Source organism: Hoplias malabaricus, chromosome 5 (assembly GCF_029633855.1).
Source record: "Hoplias malabaricus isolate fHopMal1 chromosome 5, fHopMal1.hap1, whole genome shotgun sequence".
Classification (NCBI taxonomy): Eukaryota; Metazoa; Chordata; class Actinopteri; order Characiformes; family Erythrinidae; genus Hoplias; species Hoplias malabaricus.
Genome location: NC_089804.1, coordinates 16,720,074 through 16,736,984, shown reverse-complemented (window position 1 = coordinate 16,736,984; position 16,911 = coordinate 16,720,074). Strand labels below are relative to the sequence as shown.

At 39.7% G+C, this 16,911-nt stretch overlaps 2 protein-coding genes across 8 annotated transcripts in view; one reads left to right on the top strand and one right to left on the bottom strand.

Annotated features, from left to right (window-relative positions):
• The window catches only part of lrp1ab (low density lipoprotein receptor-related protein 1Ab), a 197,990-nt gene extending 183,991 nt beyond the window's left edge, over positions 1 to 13,999 (top strand). The window contains exons 73-90 of one of the 2 annotated variants that reach the window (XM_066670351.1): positions 87 to 218; positions 952 to 1,089; positions 1,384 to 1,503; positions 1,590 to 1,882; positions 2,110 to 2,288; positions 2,772 to 2,878; positions 3,460 to 3,579; positions 3,747 to 3,923; positions 4,158 to 4,298; positions 4,631 to 4,795; positions 5,492 to 5,653; positions 6,273 to 6,444; positions 6,593 to 6,694; positions 7,277 to 7,350; positions 7,431 to 7,524; positions 7,863 to 7,901; positions 9,011 to 9,155; positions 10,570 to 13,999. In XM_066670351.1, coding sequence (XP_066526448.1) covers positions 87 to 218; positions 952 to 1,089; positions 1,384 to 1,503; positions 1,590 to 1,882; positions 2,110 to 2,288; positions 2,772 to 2,878; positions 3,460 to 3,579; positions 3,747 to 3,923; positions 4,158 to 4,298; positions 4,631 to 4,795; positions 5,492 to 5,653; positions 6,273 to 6,444; positions 6,593 to 6,694; positions 7,277 to 7,350; positions 7,431 to 7,524; positions 7,863 to 7,901; positions 9,011 to 9,155; positions 10,570 to 10,707 — 2,498 coding nt within the window. In that variant the 3' untranslated portion in view covers positions 10,708 to 13,999. The remainder of the gene's footprint in view (positions 1 to 86; positions 219 to 951; positions 1,090 to 1,383; positions 1,504 to 1,589; positions 1,883 to 2,109; positions 2,289 to 2,771; positions 2,879 to 3,459; positions 3,580 to 3,746; positions 3,924 to 4,157; positions 4,299 to 4,630; positions 4,796 to 5,491; positions 5,654 to 6,272; positions 6,445 to 6,592; positions 6,695 to 7,276; positions 7,351 to 7,430; positions 7,525 to 7,862; positions 7,902 to 9,010; positions 9,156 to 10,569) is intronic. The other variant, XM_066670352.1, reaches the window with a different exon arrangement.
• A 272-nt stretch (positions 14,000 to 14,271) lies between these two features.
• The window catches only part of fmnl3 (formin-like 3), a 58,986-nt gene continuing 56,346 nt past the window's right edge, over positions 14,272 to 16,911 (bottom strand). For 5 of the 6 annotated variants that reach the window (XM_066670964.1, XM_066670966.1, XM_066670967.1 and 2 more), the window contains one exon: positions 14,272 to 15,859. Coding sequence is in view for 3 of the 6 variants with exons in the window: in XM_066670968.1 (XP_066527065.1) it covers positions 15,795 to 15,859 (65 nt within the window). In the remaining 3 variants the exon portion in view is untranslated. The remainder of the gene's footprint in view (positions 15,860 to 16,911) is intronic. The other variant, XR_010802623.1, reaches the window with a different exon arrangement.

Below are 16,911 nucleotides of genomic sequence, written 5' to 3'. Positions count from 1 at the left end.
AGGCTGGTTGCACATGTTGAGTTTAATAGAACCCCTTTCTTCTGGTTGGATGATGAACATGGTGGTTTACATCTGTGTTTGAACAGATGTGCGGGTCAGTAAATGTGGAAAGGACCAGTTCCAATGCAGCAACGGCAAGTGCATCAGCTCCACCCTTCGCTGCAACTTCTTCAACGACTGTGAGGACTACGGCTCTGATGAAATTGACTGCAAGCTGGGTAAGCTGCTCTTAGGCTGAGCGTAACAGACCAATGAAGGCAGTCTGTTTATCACCATTTCTATTTAAGTTGATTTATATCACCTGTAACATTTAAAATTAAATAATTTTAATGAACCTACACTGTCTCCATATTTTTAGTTCATATTAGCTTGTATAATAGGAAGCATTGCTGCACATGAGCTTAAGGTCAGCGTGGCCAATGCAAAGTGTCAGCTGGGGCTCTATAATATTTGTGTGGCTTTATGCAATTCAATCCTCACAACCAACTACTGATGTCTAGCCCAAAAGAGTAAACGATATTACTGTTACAAAATGGATAAATGACCTTATAATATTCCCTTGAGAAAATGTTTGATTTTGTAGTTTTTTTTTAATAGACACCATGTCATGCGGTGTAATAAGAGAGTCTCTATAAGACTACAATGTTTGTTAGCTATTTTATCTTACAATTACAGCTTCAAACTCATTGTGATGCTCCACTGACTTATAATAGGGAGAATAGAGCCTCTGTCGTTGCTACTCCAGGATCAGCACTGCAGAAACTGTACTATGTAACTTTTAGGGAAACCACCCTCCTCCCTCCCCCTCTTCACTGATGTCAGTACAGTGCTGTAAAAATGAAAACACTAGGGGGAGCACCAGGAGCAAAACCCAAATCTTACCTAGTGTTCCTTTAACGAGTTGACGTTGACAGCACTATAAGTAATAAATTAGATTTTTATGCATTTCAGACACGATGATGAAGGATTGTAAGAGTAATCAGACGCTGTGTGGAGAGACCGAAGAGGTTCACTGTGTGACAAACAACACTGATTCCTTCTGCTCCTGCAAGCCAGGCTTCCAGAGCAATGGCTTCAACAACTGTGAAGGTACACAGTTTCCTCCTCCTACAACACACAAACACACACATCATCTGCCACAGAGTTAAAATAGCTGTGGTGGTAACCTTAAATGATTGGTTTAGCATAGTGGGTCACACCACTGACATTCACACTGCAGACTGAGTTCCCAGAGACTCCCAGCTCAGTCAGGTACCCCAGGCTACACCAATAGGAGTCAATGGAAAAGACTCCTAATGCAGTGTTAGCCTCCAGGTGTTTTGATTAAAATTTTAAGTGGCATAAATGCAAATGTTCAATTATTCCTCTATCCTGTCTTTTCAGACAAGAATGAGTGCAGGCAGTTTGGTGTGTGTTCTCAAATCTGCAACAACACCAAAGGTTCATACAAGTGCAGCTGCCACAAACACTTTGTCAAGGTCAATGACACCTGCAAGACTAACGGTAAGTGTTTATAAAATATTGCAGTCATAATGTTCTGTTGTGGTTGTCTACTCATACTTCTCACTTTCTCTCTGTGGCTATGTTAGATGTGAATGATAACAGCGGGAAGGTGCTTTACATTGCTGATGATAATGAAATCCGCAGTCTGGACCCTGGTATGCCCAACTGGGCGTATGAGCAAACCTTCCAGGGAGATGTTAACGTCCGCATCGATGCCATGGACGTGCACATCAAGACCAACCGCATCTACTGGACCAACTGGCACACCAGCGGCATCTCCTCCTTCCAGCTTCCCTCCCCCAGCTCCTCTTCATCAGGATCCTCACCTAACTCCCACCGCAGCAAGAGGCAGAGTGAGGGGTCCGTCACTAAGCTCGAGGTACAAAATCCCAGCCTAAGTCTTTGTATAATACATGTATGGAATTCTATGGAAGCTTTTTCCCCCACAAGAAACTGAGAGTTTTTCCTTCAACTTGTGGAACCATGTTTTATGACTGAAAAATGTATTTGCTTTTTTTCATATTGCTCTGCAGCTTTCTATTTTACGTAGCCAAGACATTCAGCTTCTTATAACAAGCCTAAAACTAGTCTTTCTCTTCTATGTAGATTCCTGGTCTAAAGACCCCTAGGGGCATTGCAGTTGACTGGGTTGCTGGGAACCTGTACTGGACAGACTCCGGTCGAGACGTCATCGAGGTGGCCCAGATATCTGGTCAGAACAGGAAGACCCTGATCTCAGGCATGATTGATGAGCCCTATGCTATTGTGGTGGATCCTCCAAGAGGGTGAGATATAATTTATAATCTCTCTTAAAATTTTCCTGCTGGTTGGATAGCTTTTGAAGGTAGCGCAAAAATCTCTACAGTGTGGTAGGAACAACATTGTTGGAAAGAGACATTGTCATGTTTTTTATGTGCATATTCTTATTACAATTAAAGAAAGCCATTTGCTGCCATACTCAGTTGGCAGCTGTAGGCTTTTTTGGATGAATCATGTTAATTAATTTGTAACAAATATAACTATGCGGTTAAAATCATGCACAGCCAAACATTGTAATTCATCTCCCAATAATGTAGTAACATCCAAAAATATAATATATTTAAAAAAATAATTATTTAATTTATTTATTCACCTATTTAATCTTTTCACTTGGTCAAAAATGTAAACAAACCAATTTTACTTATTGCATTTATGTTACAGTATTGGGGTGATTCATATATTTGACTTACATTGCCCTCCACAAATATTGTTTGGTAAATATATCACAGGACTATGTACTGGGCCGACTGGGGAAATCATCCCAAGATTGAGACTGCAGCTATGGACGGTACTCTGAGACAGATGCTGGTGCACGAAAACCTGCAGTGGCCCACTGGTGAGTCTCAAACAGTCAAACTGTTTTAATCCGTTTGTCTTTGGGTAGTCTGGTGCAAGGATCTCCATGTGTCATGTTCACAGTGCTGCGAAGAGTCTGTTGCTATATTGTTTTGAATTTTCTAACCTACAAAATATTTTTCTTCAATGTATTTTTTCAGTTCACCATTACACTGACTTTTTTCTTGAATACATTTATTCATTACTTGTCTGTAACCAGAATTACTGGGTGCAAGGCTGGAACACACACTTAAGGGGGCACCAGTCCATCGCAGGGCAAAACACACTCACACATTCCCTCACACTCACACCTATGGACACTTTTGAGAAGCCATCCACCCACCAACGTGTGTTATTGGACGGTGGAAAGAATGTCCTTGCTGTTTTAGCACAATGAACTTCCTCGACAGCCAATAAATTTGTCTGTCTAAAAATTGTTTTCTAGTAGAACTTTTTATTCTTTTCTGAAATGCTCAGGATCATTGAGAATACTCAGTGATATACAGACTATCTAGCTATCTGTGATGTTATCTTTCTGAGGATGCATTTGGGAGGTTTGACCCCAATATATTCTCTGTGCAGGACTGGCGGTAGACTACTTCAATGAGCGTCTGTACTGGGCAGACGCTAAGCTCTCGGTCATCGGCAGCGTGCGTCTGGATGGCACTGACCCTGTTGTGGCTGTTTCCAACGTCAAAAACAGTTCAGTTTCTTTACTCACTCACTTGCACTTAACTTTGTACATAAGAATTACAACACCACCAATGCTGAAAATGGATAAAGTGTATTGCTGTTTTGTGCTCTATAGTATGTGCTGCTATGAAAGTGAATAGTAGTTTTAGATGATGAGAAATGTGTGTGTCCTGTAGAGCTCCTCCACCCGTTCAGCATTGACATCTTTGAGGATTACATCTACGGTGTCACCTACGTCAACAACTATGTATTCCGAGTCAACAAGTTTGGCAAGGGTCAGATGGAAAACCTGACCACTGGCATCAACCACGCCACTGATATAGTGCTGCACCATCGCTACAAACAGCCAGAGAGTGAGTGGGCTTGTACCATACCGTTTAAAGTGAATGCATTTTCGTGATGTATTTATGACTGAAAAAGTGTGAAGTCTGATTTGGATGGGATTACATTTGCCTGGAGTCCTCGGATGATTTCCTCTTACAGGGGATACTCAAAATACTGTCCAGAAAAACAAGGCTGGATTTTAAAGCTGATTCCAGAAGTTAGTATTTGATATTTATAGACTGTTCTGTGTATGTGTGTTACAGTGGCTAACCCATGTGACAGGAAGAAGTGTGAGTGGCTGTGTCTGCTTAGCCCCAGTGGCCCAGTCTGCACTTGCCCTAATGACCGTGTGCATGATAACGGCACATGTGTGGAGCTGCCCCCAGCAACTCAGACGCCCGTCAGTAAGTCACAGGATAAAAAGACTTTACACCAGGTTTTTTTTTACCAACTCTGTTTCTGGGGGTTTTAGCACCAAGGTGGCAAATCTGGCACAAATTTCATATCATGATTCTTGAATACCCTGTCAAAACAAAATCAAAACCTATCCTAATGTCTTAAAATGTCTGAATGCAATGATTTATATTCAACATGTGTATTTTGCTGTACTAAAAACAAGTGTTATTCTGCTCTCTTTATAGTGAAACATGAATATTATATTTTCAGAGGACCACTATATCTATCACTATAATGATAGATGTTATGCATCTCTCCTCCCCATCTGTCACTCTGTCAGCTCCCTCATGTAGTGTGCAGTGTCTGAATGGTGGAATCTGTTTTCTTAATGCTCGGAGTCAGCCCAAGTGCCGCTGCCCCACCAGCTACAGTGGAGAGAGGTGTGAGGTTGACCAGTGTAGAGACTACTGCAAGAATGGAGGAACGTGCACCCCTTCACGTGCTGGTATATCTTCAAATGCTTCTTCATAACACAGGGCTAAATCAAAGAAAGGTTTTTATGCCACAGTTTGAGAGCATGACATTTGTATTCTAACCCATGCTCACCAAAATTCAGGTCAATGCAAATTTATTTACAGTTTGATGTTGTTGCAAAGGAGCTTTAAGGAGACAAGTTTATTCCAAAAACTTTGATCACGCTGGGTCCGGAGCCTACCCGGAATCACGGGATGCACAGCAAGAACACACCCTGGAGGGGGCGCCAGTCCTTCAGTGCGACACACACTCACATATTCATTCACACGCACACACCTACAGACACTTTTGATTCGCCAGTCCACCTGCCAACATGTGTTTTTGGACCATGGGAGGAAACCAGAGCACCTGGAAGAAACCCACGCGGACACAGGGAGAACACGTAATGCAAGTTAATGTAACACAGTTTTATTCCAAGTAGTATTTGACCCCCTTTTTTCCCACTCCTAAGTTAATTTTCACAAAATATAAAGACAGTGGCTACATACAATTTATGAAGAAAAAAGAAAAATGTAGGTATATATTTCTGAACAGCGAATGATGTTTGATGGAAAAAAAATCATGGTTTTAAAAAACATAATTACGCCACACCAATGTTTGCACTTGTGATTGTCATGACTATGGTAGATTATGAGTAAATTAAAACATATTTGTGTCTGGCCTCTAGGTGCTCCTACCTGCCGCTGCCCGACAGGCTTCACTGGACCCAACTGTAACTTGGACACATGCAAAGACCACTGCCAGAATGGAGGAACCTGTGCTGTCAGTCAGGGCAACCAGCCCATGTGTCACTGCCCCGATGGCTTCCTGGGTGATCAGTGCCAGTACAGTGAGTGGTCATTTCCAGTTCTGTACTCTAACCGATGCTTTCATCTGACTGTCTCAGGAAGGGTCTTTATAGACAGAAAAATATTCCAAGACACACTTTAGAGTACATAATTGATCTTTAGTATCATATCTGCTGTTAGAAATGCCCATTGCCCTTTTATTGACAGATTCACACAAGAGAATATAATGTAAAGCCTAGTTCAGTAAAAGTACAAAACTTTAAGGAATGTTAAATGTTAAAACGTTTAGTAATCTTTTACAACATCTCAGAAACCACAGAACTGATTTATATTCCCTTAACTTTAATAGTGTTGTGATTTTTACATATGCAGCTTACATTTTAATGATTAATAATAACTGTTAATAACAGTTGCTAAATGCAATGATTAGTCTCTTTTCTAAAACAATCGAGAGCTATCTTTTAGCTTTCCAAGCTGCTATAATGACCATATAATGTTGGAAAGAGGTTTGATTACCTCTAGCCTTCATTTCTCAGTACTCAAAAAGACACAGATATTTGTTTTTGTACAGCACACATTCTCACCCTTGGTCAGTCATTCTTGCAGCTTACAGCCAAAAATGAACTCTTCCTGTTGTGTCTCCTGCTCTCTGCTGTGCAGGACATTGCGATGGTTTCTGTGAGAATGGAGGCACATGTCAGCAGACGGGCAATGGGACCAAGCTGTGCCGCTGCACCGGACAGTTCCAGGGCCCCACCTGCAGCACAGATAAATGCATGTACTGTGGTGACGGCAAGTGTGTAATACGGCAACCTGATGGAGTGGCATGCAGGTAGGGACCACTATCTGCTTTCTCTGTGTGTTTCCTGTATAGACTTGATTTGTTTCTTGTTTATGCTATGAAAAGACAAGACAGTACCCTGCATGTTATTATAGATTGTGGATTTAATTCTACTATTGTGTGTTTTGTGTCTTTGAAGCTGTGGAACTGATAAGCTACAGCCAAGCTGCTTCACCTGCAGTAACTTCTGCATTAATGGTGTCTGTTCTATGGACCGACGCACCATGCTGCCAAAGTGCATGTAAGAGAAGCACACCTGAATCCACATTTACCCCACTGAATTCTCATCTAGCACACTCACTAATATATTCCAACACAGTAAAGTAGATGGATAAATATGGGATTTACAGCCTAGATAACCTAATCGAGCTGACCCTGCACCCTGAGGGTGGAACGTATTCTTGGGGGATAATGTTTCATCTGGACTGTCTGCCTAAATTATTTCTCTGAATTGGCTTTTAGGCTTTTCCCCTTATCTGAAAGTATGAGTGATAATTGAGAGGTTTCCATCCCACACTGAAGCTGTTTCCAGAACCTATATATCTCCCTACACATTCCGTAGTGCACAATGTATGTTAAAAATAATTTTTAGTGAGTTATAATGTTCACATATTCTGTCTCTTGTTGAATTAGTGCACTATCTGGGTGCAGAATGTTTAGAGTAGTGTACACTGTGTTTAGTGTAGGGAGTATGATGCAATATAAGCCCGAGCTTATTTAATGATTAATTGTTTACATAAATGGTTCAGGGATCAGTAATTGTCTATAAATTTTAATGTCTAAATGATGGTTTTTGTGTGTGTGTGTGTGTGTGTGTGTGTAGGTGTCATTCAGGGTGGATTGGCTACCGGTGTGAAATCACTGCTTATTCTGTGGATTCTGGAGACTCCTCTGGAAGTAAGTGTCTGAGTGTGTATAGCATCAGTGTGTTTAAAATCTCTGAAGCCTTCTCTAACATGTTCTCCTTGTGTCTATAGACCCTGCCTCTGTGATCATTCCAGTTCTGCTGCTGCTAATTCTGGCGCTTCTGGTGGTTGGCGCCATCTTGTGGTATAAGAAGAGAATGCGTGGGTGAGTAAATGTTGTGACAGTGGAACAGATCTACAGCTGAGTCACAGAGGCCCCCAAGATAACCTCCAGCCCCCCTCCTCCAACTTTACTGCCTTTATTTTACTGATCAGCTTCGCACACTCAGGCTTTCTTTTAGCACTCTTATTACACCCCATCACTTCTCTTTTACTTTCTCAACACCCAGTTTCACATCTATCTATCTATCTATCTATCTATCTATCTATCTATCTATCTATCTATCTATTTCTTATTATGTGTCTCTCTGGCTGTCTTTCCTACTTCAGCTCTCTCTCTCTCTCTCTCTGTGTGTTGGGGTAACTGTGTGTCTCTGTCTCCAGGTCTATGAGGCGGGGCAAGCCCAGCTCCAGATGCTTGCGGTAACTAACTCTCTAACAGCAGGCTTCCATTCTCCATCTGTACCTCCATTCCTCCATTCCCCCCTTTTTCTTTCACACTCAGTGTATCGGCCCATCCCCATTTTTCTCCCGCCCGTCCCTGTGCCGTGTATTGTCTTCTTTAATCGTGCTTTTGCGTAGATGAGCGATTAGAACACAGGGATCTATTGAGTGCAGTGAAATAGATCGGCTGGTTGGGACCAGGATGCAGCGGTGGGCTGTGTTCTGTTTGTCTGAGCCCCTCGCCATCCTGTGGTTGTGTCTGTGTTTAGGTGTATGTGTATGTGAGTGGAAAGTTGCGTTGTCCTTGTGTGAAATTTAGTGGGTTTTGTCCTGTGGATATCCAGCTTTCTAAAGCAGCAGAGTGGACACGGCCGGTGTGGCAGCGTCCATATGAAAGCTACTGGATAATTCTTCAGATGTGATGATTCCTCGCACGTGAATGTGTGTGTGGGTGGGTGGGTAGGTAGGTGGATGTGCATCTGTGTGTGTAGCAGAAGTTAGGGCTGGGTGATAGGGCACCAGTTATTGCAACAGTTAATGCATATTTTGATACTGAGCTGATACACGGCCACACAGGCCTAATTCGGTTTTAAAAATCATGCCTTATCTTCCGAATTCTGGAATAAGATTTAATATGTAATGATTTATTCTCCTGTGCTGTCATTAATCTGGGATTAAAATATCCTTAAAAACTGTGGACGCCTGAATTACATTACGTTAGCCTTAAAAGCAACTCACATGAATAGAAATACTAAGGAATATGAATCTACAGTTTTCCACAGCCTCCTACATTTCAGTTGCAGGCCCCCCTCTGTTGTGATAACTCTGTAACTCGCTCTTATTAGACTGAGAGTATGGAGATGAAATTAATATAATTTTGGTTTTGTAGATATCACCCAGCTCTAGTGAGAGTTTCTGTGATGTGTAGTGGGTGCTGCTGTGTCTGTGAGTAGCTTGGGTCCAGGCTCCTCAACGCTGTGTATTATTGTGCCTCGACTCTGTGCTAAACGTGCTGTTCTTAGACTCTTGAGCAGGAGGTGACACCTTCTACTCTTTGTGTGTGTGTGTGTGTGTGTGTGTGTCCACAGTGCTAAAGGATTCCAGCACCAAAGGATGACCAATGGAGCCATGAATGTAGAGATTGGGAACCCTGCATACAAGATTTACGAGGGAGAGCCGGATGATGATGCCGGAGAGCTGCTAGACTCAGACTTCACTTTGGACCCAGACAAGGTAAATGGTCCCAGTCCAGTTCAGTTCACACATTTAAAAACACGGTAACACAAAAAGATGGCTTTGTAATGTAGCTTTTAATGAACTCATACTCTTTACTAGACCTTGATTTATATCAGGAGTTCTTAATCTGGGTAATGAGTGGATTTCCATAGGAATCCCATCATCAAACAACACCTTCATCCACTGCCGCTCCAGGAGGGCTGTGCTTTGGTTTGCATGAAAGTATTCCTATGGAATTCCACTTTTGTGACACCCCACCCCCCGGACCTCATTATCCAGATTAAGAACTCCTGATATAAATCAAAGTCTTTTAAGAGTATGAGTTCATTAAAAGCTAGATTAGTAATGTGTAGACCCACCAACCAATCATCTTTCCTCAATAAACTCAGTAATTACACTGTTCTCCTGAAGCAAGAGTCAGAAATCAGCACGATACTAAACTGTGTTAGCACTGTGTCCTGATTTCCACTGCTACACACCATCAGAATTTCATTAACACATGAACACAAGAGTTTGTGTGTATCACTCTGTATCGGCTGCAGTTTAGTAATTGTATGTTAAGGAAGGAATAATCAGCAGACATTTCCAAAGCTGGTGGACAGTGGCTGATTTGCTGTAAATGTTACTCTTCTGCAGATTCTCCTTTTAGCTTGTGGTTTGTATGGACTGATATCCCGTAGATCTGTGTTCTCAAATACCCCTTTTTTCTGCCATGTCACAATCATTTTGACTGGAATTTTGTTTTTGTTATGTAAACAATGATTTTCATTTCGTTTTCGTTTCCCCCTTTATTCACAATTTTTATTTGAGGAAATGTGCCAATATACAGTTTATTTGAAAATTTTAATTGCTCCCACATTGTTTTCAAATTGACAGGTTTCTTCTCATTTCGGTTTTAAATGTTATTTTTCTGTATTGAAGTGTGTTAATGTCAGCTGATGTCAGTAGATCTACACCCAACAGTCACAGTACATTGTAGATGCTCAGTAGCAAGTGGGGGGGGGGCAATATTTTCACAGCAAAGATTTGGAACTTTATAATTTATATGTAATTATAATTATTAATTATTTTAAATAATCTTAATAGTAGTTATATGACTAAATCATTATTAAAATTTAATATATATTAATATATTTCTGTAAAATATATTAAACTGCTGCCTTCACGTATACATCTACAAAAAACATGATATTAAGATTTTTTATATATATTTCTATATTTATATTATTATTAAATATAAAAGTGGGCAAAAAGCACAGGCAAAATGTTCCCGGGGGTCTTAGTTAGTTTTTACCTGTGCAGCTTATTTTTCTGTTTTGAGCTCTGTATGAATTGTAACACCTTATGAACGACAGTGAAAATAATTGCAAGTTAATCATTTGTATGTGTTCATTGAATTGTTCTTTCTCAGCCGACTAACTTCACCAACCCGGTGTATGCCACGCTGTACATGGGCGCCCACAACAGCCGTAACTCTCTGGCCAGCACAGACGAAAAGAAGGAGCTGCTATCCGCAGGGGACGAGGACATGGGTGATCCACTGGCATAGAGTGAAAGCTACAGTGCCCTTCTCCCTCCGAGCAGACCTCCTCCCCCCCTCTCCCCTCATGCCTTTACACATCAGATGAAAAGCAACAACAAGAGTGAGAACACTGTACAAATCTGTAAAAAAAAATAAAAAAGAAAGAAAGAAAACACAAAAATGAAGGACTACTTTTGTATGTGATTGCAGTATTATATTTTTTCTTTGAAAAATCCTTCCGGTTAAAAAAAGAAAACATTTTTCTATTCCTTTTTTTTCTGCTTTTTTTCTTTCTTTTTTTCCACTGCCACCTAGCATCTCCCCCTCCCTCTCTCTCTCTCTCTCTCTCTCTCTCTCCCCCTCCCCCTCTCCCACCATGTAGCCTCTACCTCTGTGCTAAATGAGATGCCAACAACAGAGTAACAACTTTGGAAATATTTCCATTAGTTTTTTTTTTTATTATTATTTTTATGAATTGTGTAAAACCATTGTTCCGTATGAATAGGAAATAGCCAAGTCTACAGTTGTTTTTCTTGTTGTTGCCAGTGATCCAGGAGAGGAGGAGGCGGGCTGAATGCCAAGTTCTGATTGCTCCATGTTCTTATGTGTGTGCGTGTTTGACTCTATATGGTTGGAGGAGAAGAAGGTGTGTGTGTGTGTGTGTGTGTGTGTGTGAGTGTGTGTGTGAGGAGACATGGTAAACTAGGCTTATGATGATTGTCTTGCTCCTTGCACAGATGGATTTTCTATGTACGTTATAATATAATATACATTCAACAGAAATGTCCTGAAAACAAAATGTACCCAGGATTACGAGCAACAGCATCTGACCTGCAGTGTAGGCTCCTTCACAGTGGAGTCAAAGGTGGAGGGTTTTATTTTGGTACGATAACGTCACCAATGAGGGAACTGAAGAATGAAAAGTCTGATGGACAATTGGACTGCTACTTTATTTTGAAAGAACATTCCAGAGCTGATTCCAGGGTGTATTTTTGGCCTTTGTCTGTGTGCCAGCAGTAGAAATGTCCAAAGGAACGAGAGAGGAAAGTAGGGAATGAAATGACTGTGTCTTGAAATGAAATGATGCCGTGTCTTCCAGGACAAAAGGGACCATAAGGAGGAAAAATGAAACTGTCCAGATTTTTGTCTTCTTTCATTCAAGCAGTTTGAGGGTTAATTGATGTACACCACAGTGGGAATGTCTGTTTTTTTTCCATTTTAATATTTTTGTGTCTTTTTCTTTTATTTTAAATGCTAATTGGAAGTGCATTCTGCTGTGTGTGTGTGTGTGTGTATGTGTGAATGTGTGCGGAGTCTGTAGACTCATGTTGCCCTCCTGCCCTGCCTCGCTGCTAGTGCTGCCATTGCCCTCTTTTCCCACGAGGAAGATTAACCCGACCCGTTGCATCTTTCTGAGGTGAAAAGCCAGCCATGTTTGCCACAGACTAATGCATGTAACACAGAAACCTTAAGCGTCCACTCACCGTCCTGTCCTGCACCTTCCACCTTCACATCGTTTCCAACTTCTGATGTAATTTAGTGAGGTCTAAAGTCTACTTCTGTTTTTTATGCTCATAAACTGCTTATACACAGCCCTTCCTGCCATTTGGGTACTCCTGATGATTTTTGATTTTGAATTCTGTTTTTTCTTTTATATTTACAGAACAATTAAACTGCTTTTTATAGTAGAAATGCATGGTGGCTCAGCCCTTCTTTTGGAGAGACGGACTAATGTTTCATTATTTTTTGCTGGAGAACTTCATAAACTACAGAAAGTAAAGAAATATTGTTATAAATACAAAATAAAAGTCAGTGTGTACAGAAAATAGCCGTGGTTTCTGGTTCAGTGACCTGCTTCTCAGCTGAGTCTTAGGGAAGTAATGCAGTTTGAGATGAGCAGTATTCACAATATAAATTCCCTAGTAATTTACAGCAGATGCGCAAAGCATTTAAGCTCTTTTTTAAAAATAAAAAATAAAAAAATAAATAATTGAGATCTTTTGGCAAATTTGAATGTTCAAAGAACCCGTTAAAGATGGTGTTCTTTAAAGCAGAATGAAATTACTTAAAGAGGAAATGTTTCCTGGACATGCCTCTGATCATATGTTGGAAACCTGATCTTTTTCACTCTGTCAAAGCGAATATGTAAATAACTGCAGATTTACACCATTTGACGAGCTCTGATGACTATAAGGTGCAAGACTGACAGACTTTCTAAATTGTTTCTGAAGAGTTTTTGCATCTCTTATTTACTCATTAGTTTTAAAATGAGAGCTTGATACCAAGTTAATTTAATTATCCTTATTGAGATCCTAAATTATTTTTTTGATTTTCATATTAATTTGATAGATGTCCCATTGCCTCAATTTCTCAAGGCAGCCATATTGGTTAGATTACAACAGAAGAAGGGGAATTTCTGCACCCCACCTGTCCCATATTGCCCCAACAAAATGGTAATAAAATGCACATGCAAGTTTGCAATTTTCTAATTTACTGAAGGAACATCAACTTCTATTTCTAAATCAATAGCTTAACATTATAAAATCAGATACAACTATAAGATCTGTTAAAAAATTCAAAAGTGCAGGAAATTGCCCTATTAATTAAAAAGTGCGTCATTTTCTCACTTTTCAATCTGTGCAAAAATGAGCAAAAGCAGATGAACAAATGACCATGCCTTATCACAGCATCACTGACTGCAATGAGCCTGTTTTGCACTACACATCTTTTCAAAACAGGGTCGTATGCTTGATACTGCCACTCTCAATTCATAAACATACGTCTGCTGCCCTGTTGTACTCCTTATAATGTTCCACTGCAATTAACATGCCGTCGTCATTTATTATTATTCGCAATATGGTTCCAGGCTAACTACATTTTTCTGGTTTCCTTTCTGATGTTCTTTTAACATGTTTAAGGGGCTATTAATGAATCCATTGTGAGTGGGTGCTTTTTATTGAGTACGCTTTATTGGCAAAACTGAAAGGCATTAATAAAGACCATAAAAATGCTAATTACCATAAAAATGCTAATTTCTACCAATTCTTTGTGCCCCACTTGCAATGTGGCCCACATTTTGAGAAATACTGGCTGACAAGGATTCATGCAACAATTCAAATAATTTACTTTCATTTTAAATTATTTATTTATAGTTATTATATAGCTCCTTTCTAGACACCCAACACTGCAAGGAATGCCATTCCATTCCACACACACTTGGCGAAACAACTGTTTTCTGTATATCCCAACAAGGTTTTTCTCTTAACTAGTGAAAAAAAAAAGAATCTGGTTTAGGGTAATATTGAAATAAATTATTTGTGAAAAAGATAATTATTTGACTTATAACTGTGATATAGAATGTGTAAATCCATTACATTTTGGGGCTTAAATATTGTCAACATTACAACACTTGCTGTTTAGAGAATTTAATCTGCATAGTGTACCTTTTAAAAGTAAAACAATTTTTAAAAATCCAGTTGTGTTCATTACATTCACTTTTCCAGAAGGTGAGAGGAATGTTTGTATGTTTCAAGCTAAATGAGAAAAAAAGGGGAAAAAAAAAGGATGCAAAGAAAGCAGCAGACTGAGGTACATTCTACTTTTATTTGTGCTTCTTTTGACACATTGGAATGGCTTAAGTTGGTACAGTGGCACAGAATTGGAATGGTATTAAATTGTACAGTTTTGTCTTAACAAAACAAAAGACATAATTTACGAGATGCACTTTAAAAAAATACACACAAATCCACAGCATAAAACCTAGTGTTGTACATGTTTCCTTCCTTTTAACACAGTCATTATGTAGTGTGCTTTTATAGTGATCTGTCCCTTTTTGTAATGGCCGATCTCCCAATTGTTTGGCTAGTGCAAGGGCTACCACAATCCTCAGAACACTTCAATGTTCTGAAATAATAATTATAACACAGAATTTAAAAAAAACATTACCAGTTTTCATATTCTATTAAACCATAATCTGAGTTTGGCTCCCCCTCCTGAGCATAAGGCTTTGAGATGGTTCAGAACAATAGACCTTTTCCTAGTTGGATTAATGAACATTTACTTCATTGCAGCCTTCATAATTTTAATTTGTGTCTATTTGTTTTAAGAAAACAGACCCAAAAAATGAATGTTTACATGACCTGCTGCTACAGGATGAGAAGCACAAGCACATTAGCTTCTTACAAGGGTTATCTCTCATTAAAAGAATATATACAGTCAGTTAACTAACTGCTAACAGCTTAATATAAAATGTTAGCTGTTTAGGATGTCACCAGAAAGGCAGAGGGCGCTGTTGAGGCAAGGCAAATACAAACACCTGTTAAAACAGCCCCCCAATAGCACTTTAACTGCAATTGCTGGATACGTAGCTATTTACAGGATAAGTAGGTGTTACAAAATGAAGTAGAGAGTACTAAATAAAATCAGTACAAAATATGACAAAACATTAAAACAAATAATACTGTCTTGAATTTTTTTTAAAAAAGGCACTTCTTTAACAACAAAATGTCAAAAGAGGTTTGGTCTGAATAGCTTTCCCCAAACATTGTTAAACCCCTGTCACTGTGGAAATGTCTGCAGAAACGCAGATTTTAGGAGTAAAAGGCCCTAAATATCAGGACATTTCATGCGGTCTATATGTCTGTCAGTACGAGTTTTACCCTAGATTGCACAGTGTGAAGAAAAGCTGTGTTTGCTGGAGTATCACAGGTGCTGGCAGGCTCCTGGCATCTGAGAAGGTAGTGTGCATTCTCCTCAGTTCACACCACTCTCCAGGAAGTCCCCTTTTTCCTTTTCCCAGGACAAGGCCACAAACTGATGCTCTTTGGGCTTCATGCGTGTGTGTGCATGTGATTTAGGAAAGGGTGGGTAATGTTTAATGTCTGTTTTTTTTGGTTGTTTGTTGAGAGATAAAGGGCCTCCAGTGCAGCAGTCAAAGGTTTTCCTTTTCTGTGAATAAATAAGGACACCCCTCCACCCACCCCTTTTCGAATCATGGTGGTCCCGGCGTGTATGTGCAGTCACTGGGAGTTGCAGGAGGTGCCACTTTCAAGGGCAAAGCAGGGAGGCTGAGTCTGGGGCAGGGGTGGGGGGACAGGGTGTGTGAGAGGGGTCTTTTAGGGTCTCTTCCACCCATTTCGGATCACCGCGTCAGCTCGCAGGAAGGGCTGGGTTCGGAGATCTGCGAGTGGGGAAGGGAGAGAGTTAGAGCAGGGAACAATGCAGTTAAATGGGAACACAAAACTAAGAAGCAGAGATAATATAGTATATACTATAAAGATATAATATATTATATTTATATACAATAACACTATCTGTGGTCTAAATCTGAGTGAAAAATTAAATATGAATATTAACTGGATAAAAAATTAAATTTCATTAGATAAATACTGACTCTAACTGCCATGAATGAAACATAGACACAGCAGATTGCAATGAAATTGCAAAACAACATTGCAGCGAGTGAACAAACATACAACATAAACAACACACAAGACTTCTCCAGGATGATTGAAATGACAGATCAGATGATTAGCAAGTTCTTAGGAGGCTTTTCAGGACAGTGAAAAAACCATTTAAGCTTATGAGCAGCATTTTTCTGACCTGTGTATAGAAATACACTGAAGTCCTCTGCAGAACCTGCTGATCATCGCAGGATATTGCAGGACACATGCAAGGCCATCATCATGTGCCACACAACAGAGTGGACATAGCAGAGAGGTTCAATACAGCGCTCGCACACAACTTTTTGCACAAAAAACAAAAATATATAAATAAATAAGAAGCTCTGTTTTATTTCTAAATAAACCTGCTCTAACTTCAGCCTTTGCATCGTACAATTCATATTTAGACTTGCTAATCAAATGTTCAGACAGACCTGAATACATTTTTAGTCCAGGTATGGGTAAATTTAAATATATTTTTCATGACTTTCATAAGGTTCTGGAGTGATTGCACTGTTCCCTGTTGACCAAAATATATGATGCTTAAATTAAAACCACTGCAAAATGTGAAATAAAGAAAACTTGAATTTGAGTTTGAATTAAGATGACAGAATGATGTGTTTGTGATTATTATCCTACAAGATATCTACAGCGTATAAGTCAAACTAAGTACAGCCTTACCCTTGTATTAGTACAAATAATGATATATATATTTTAACATGACAGATTAACAACGTGATAAAAAGGAATAAGAAAAACAAAAATAGGAATTAACAGACACAGGACAAAA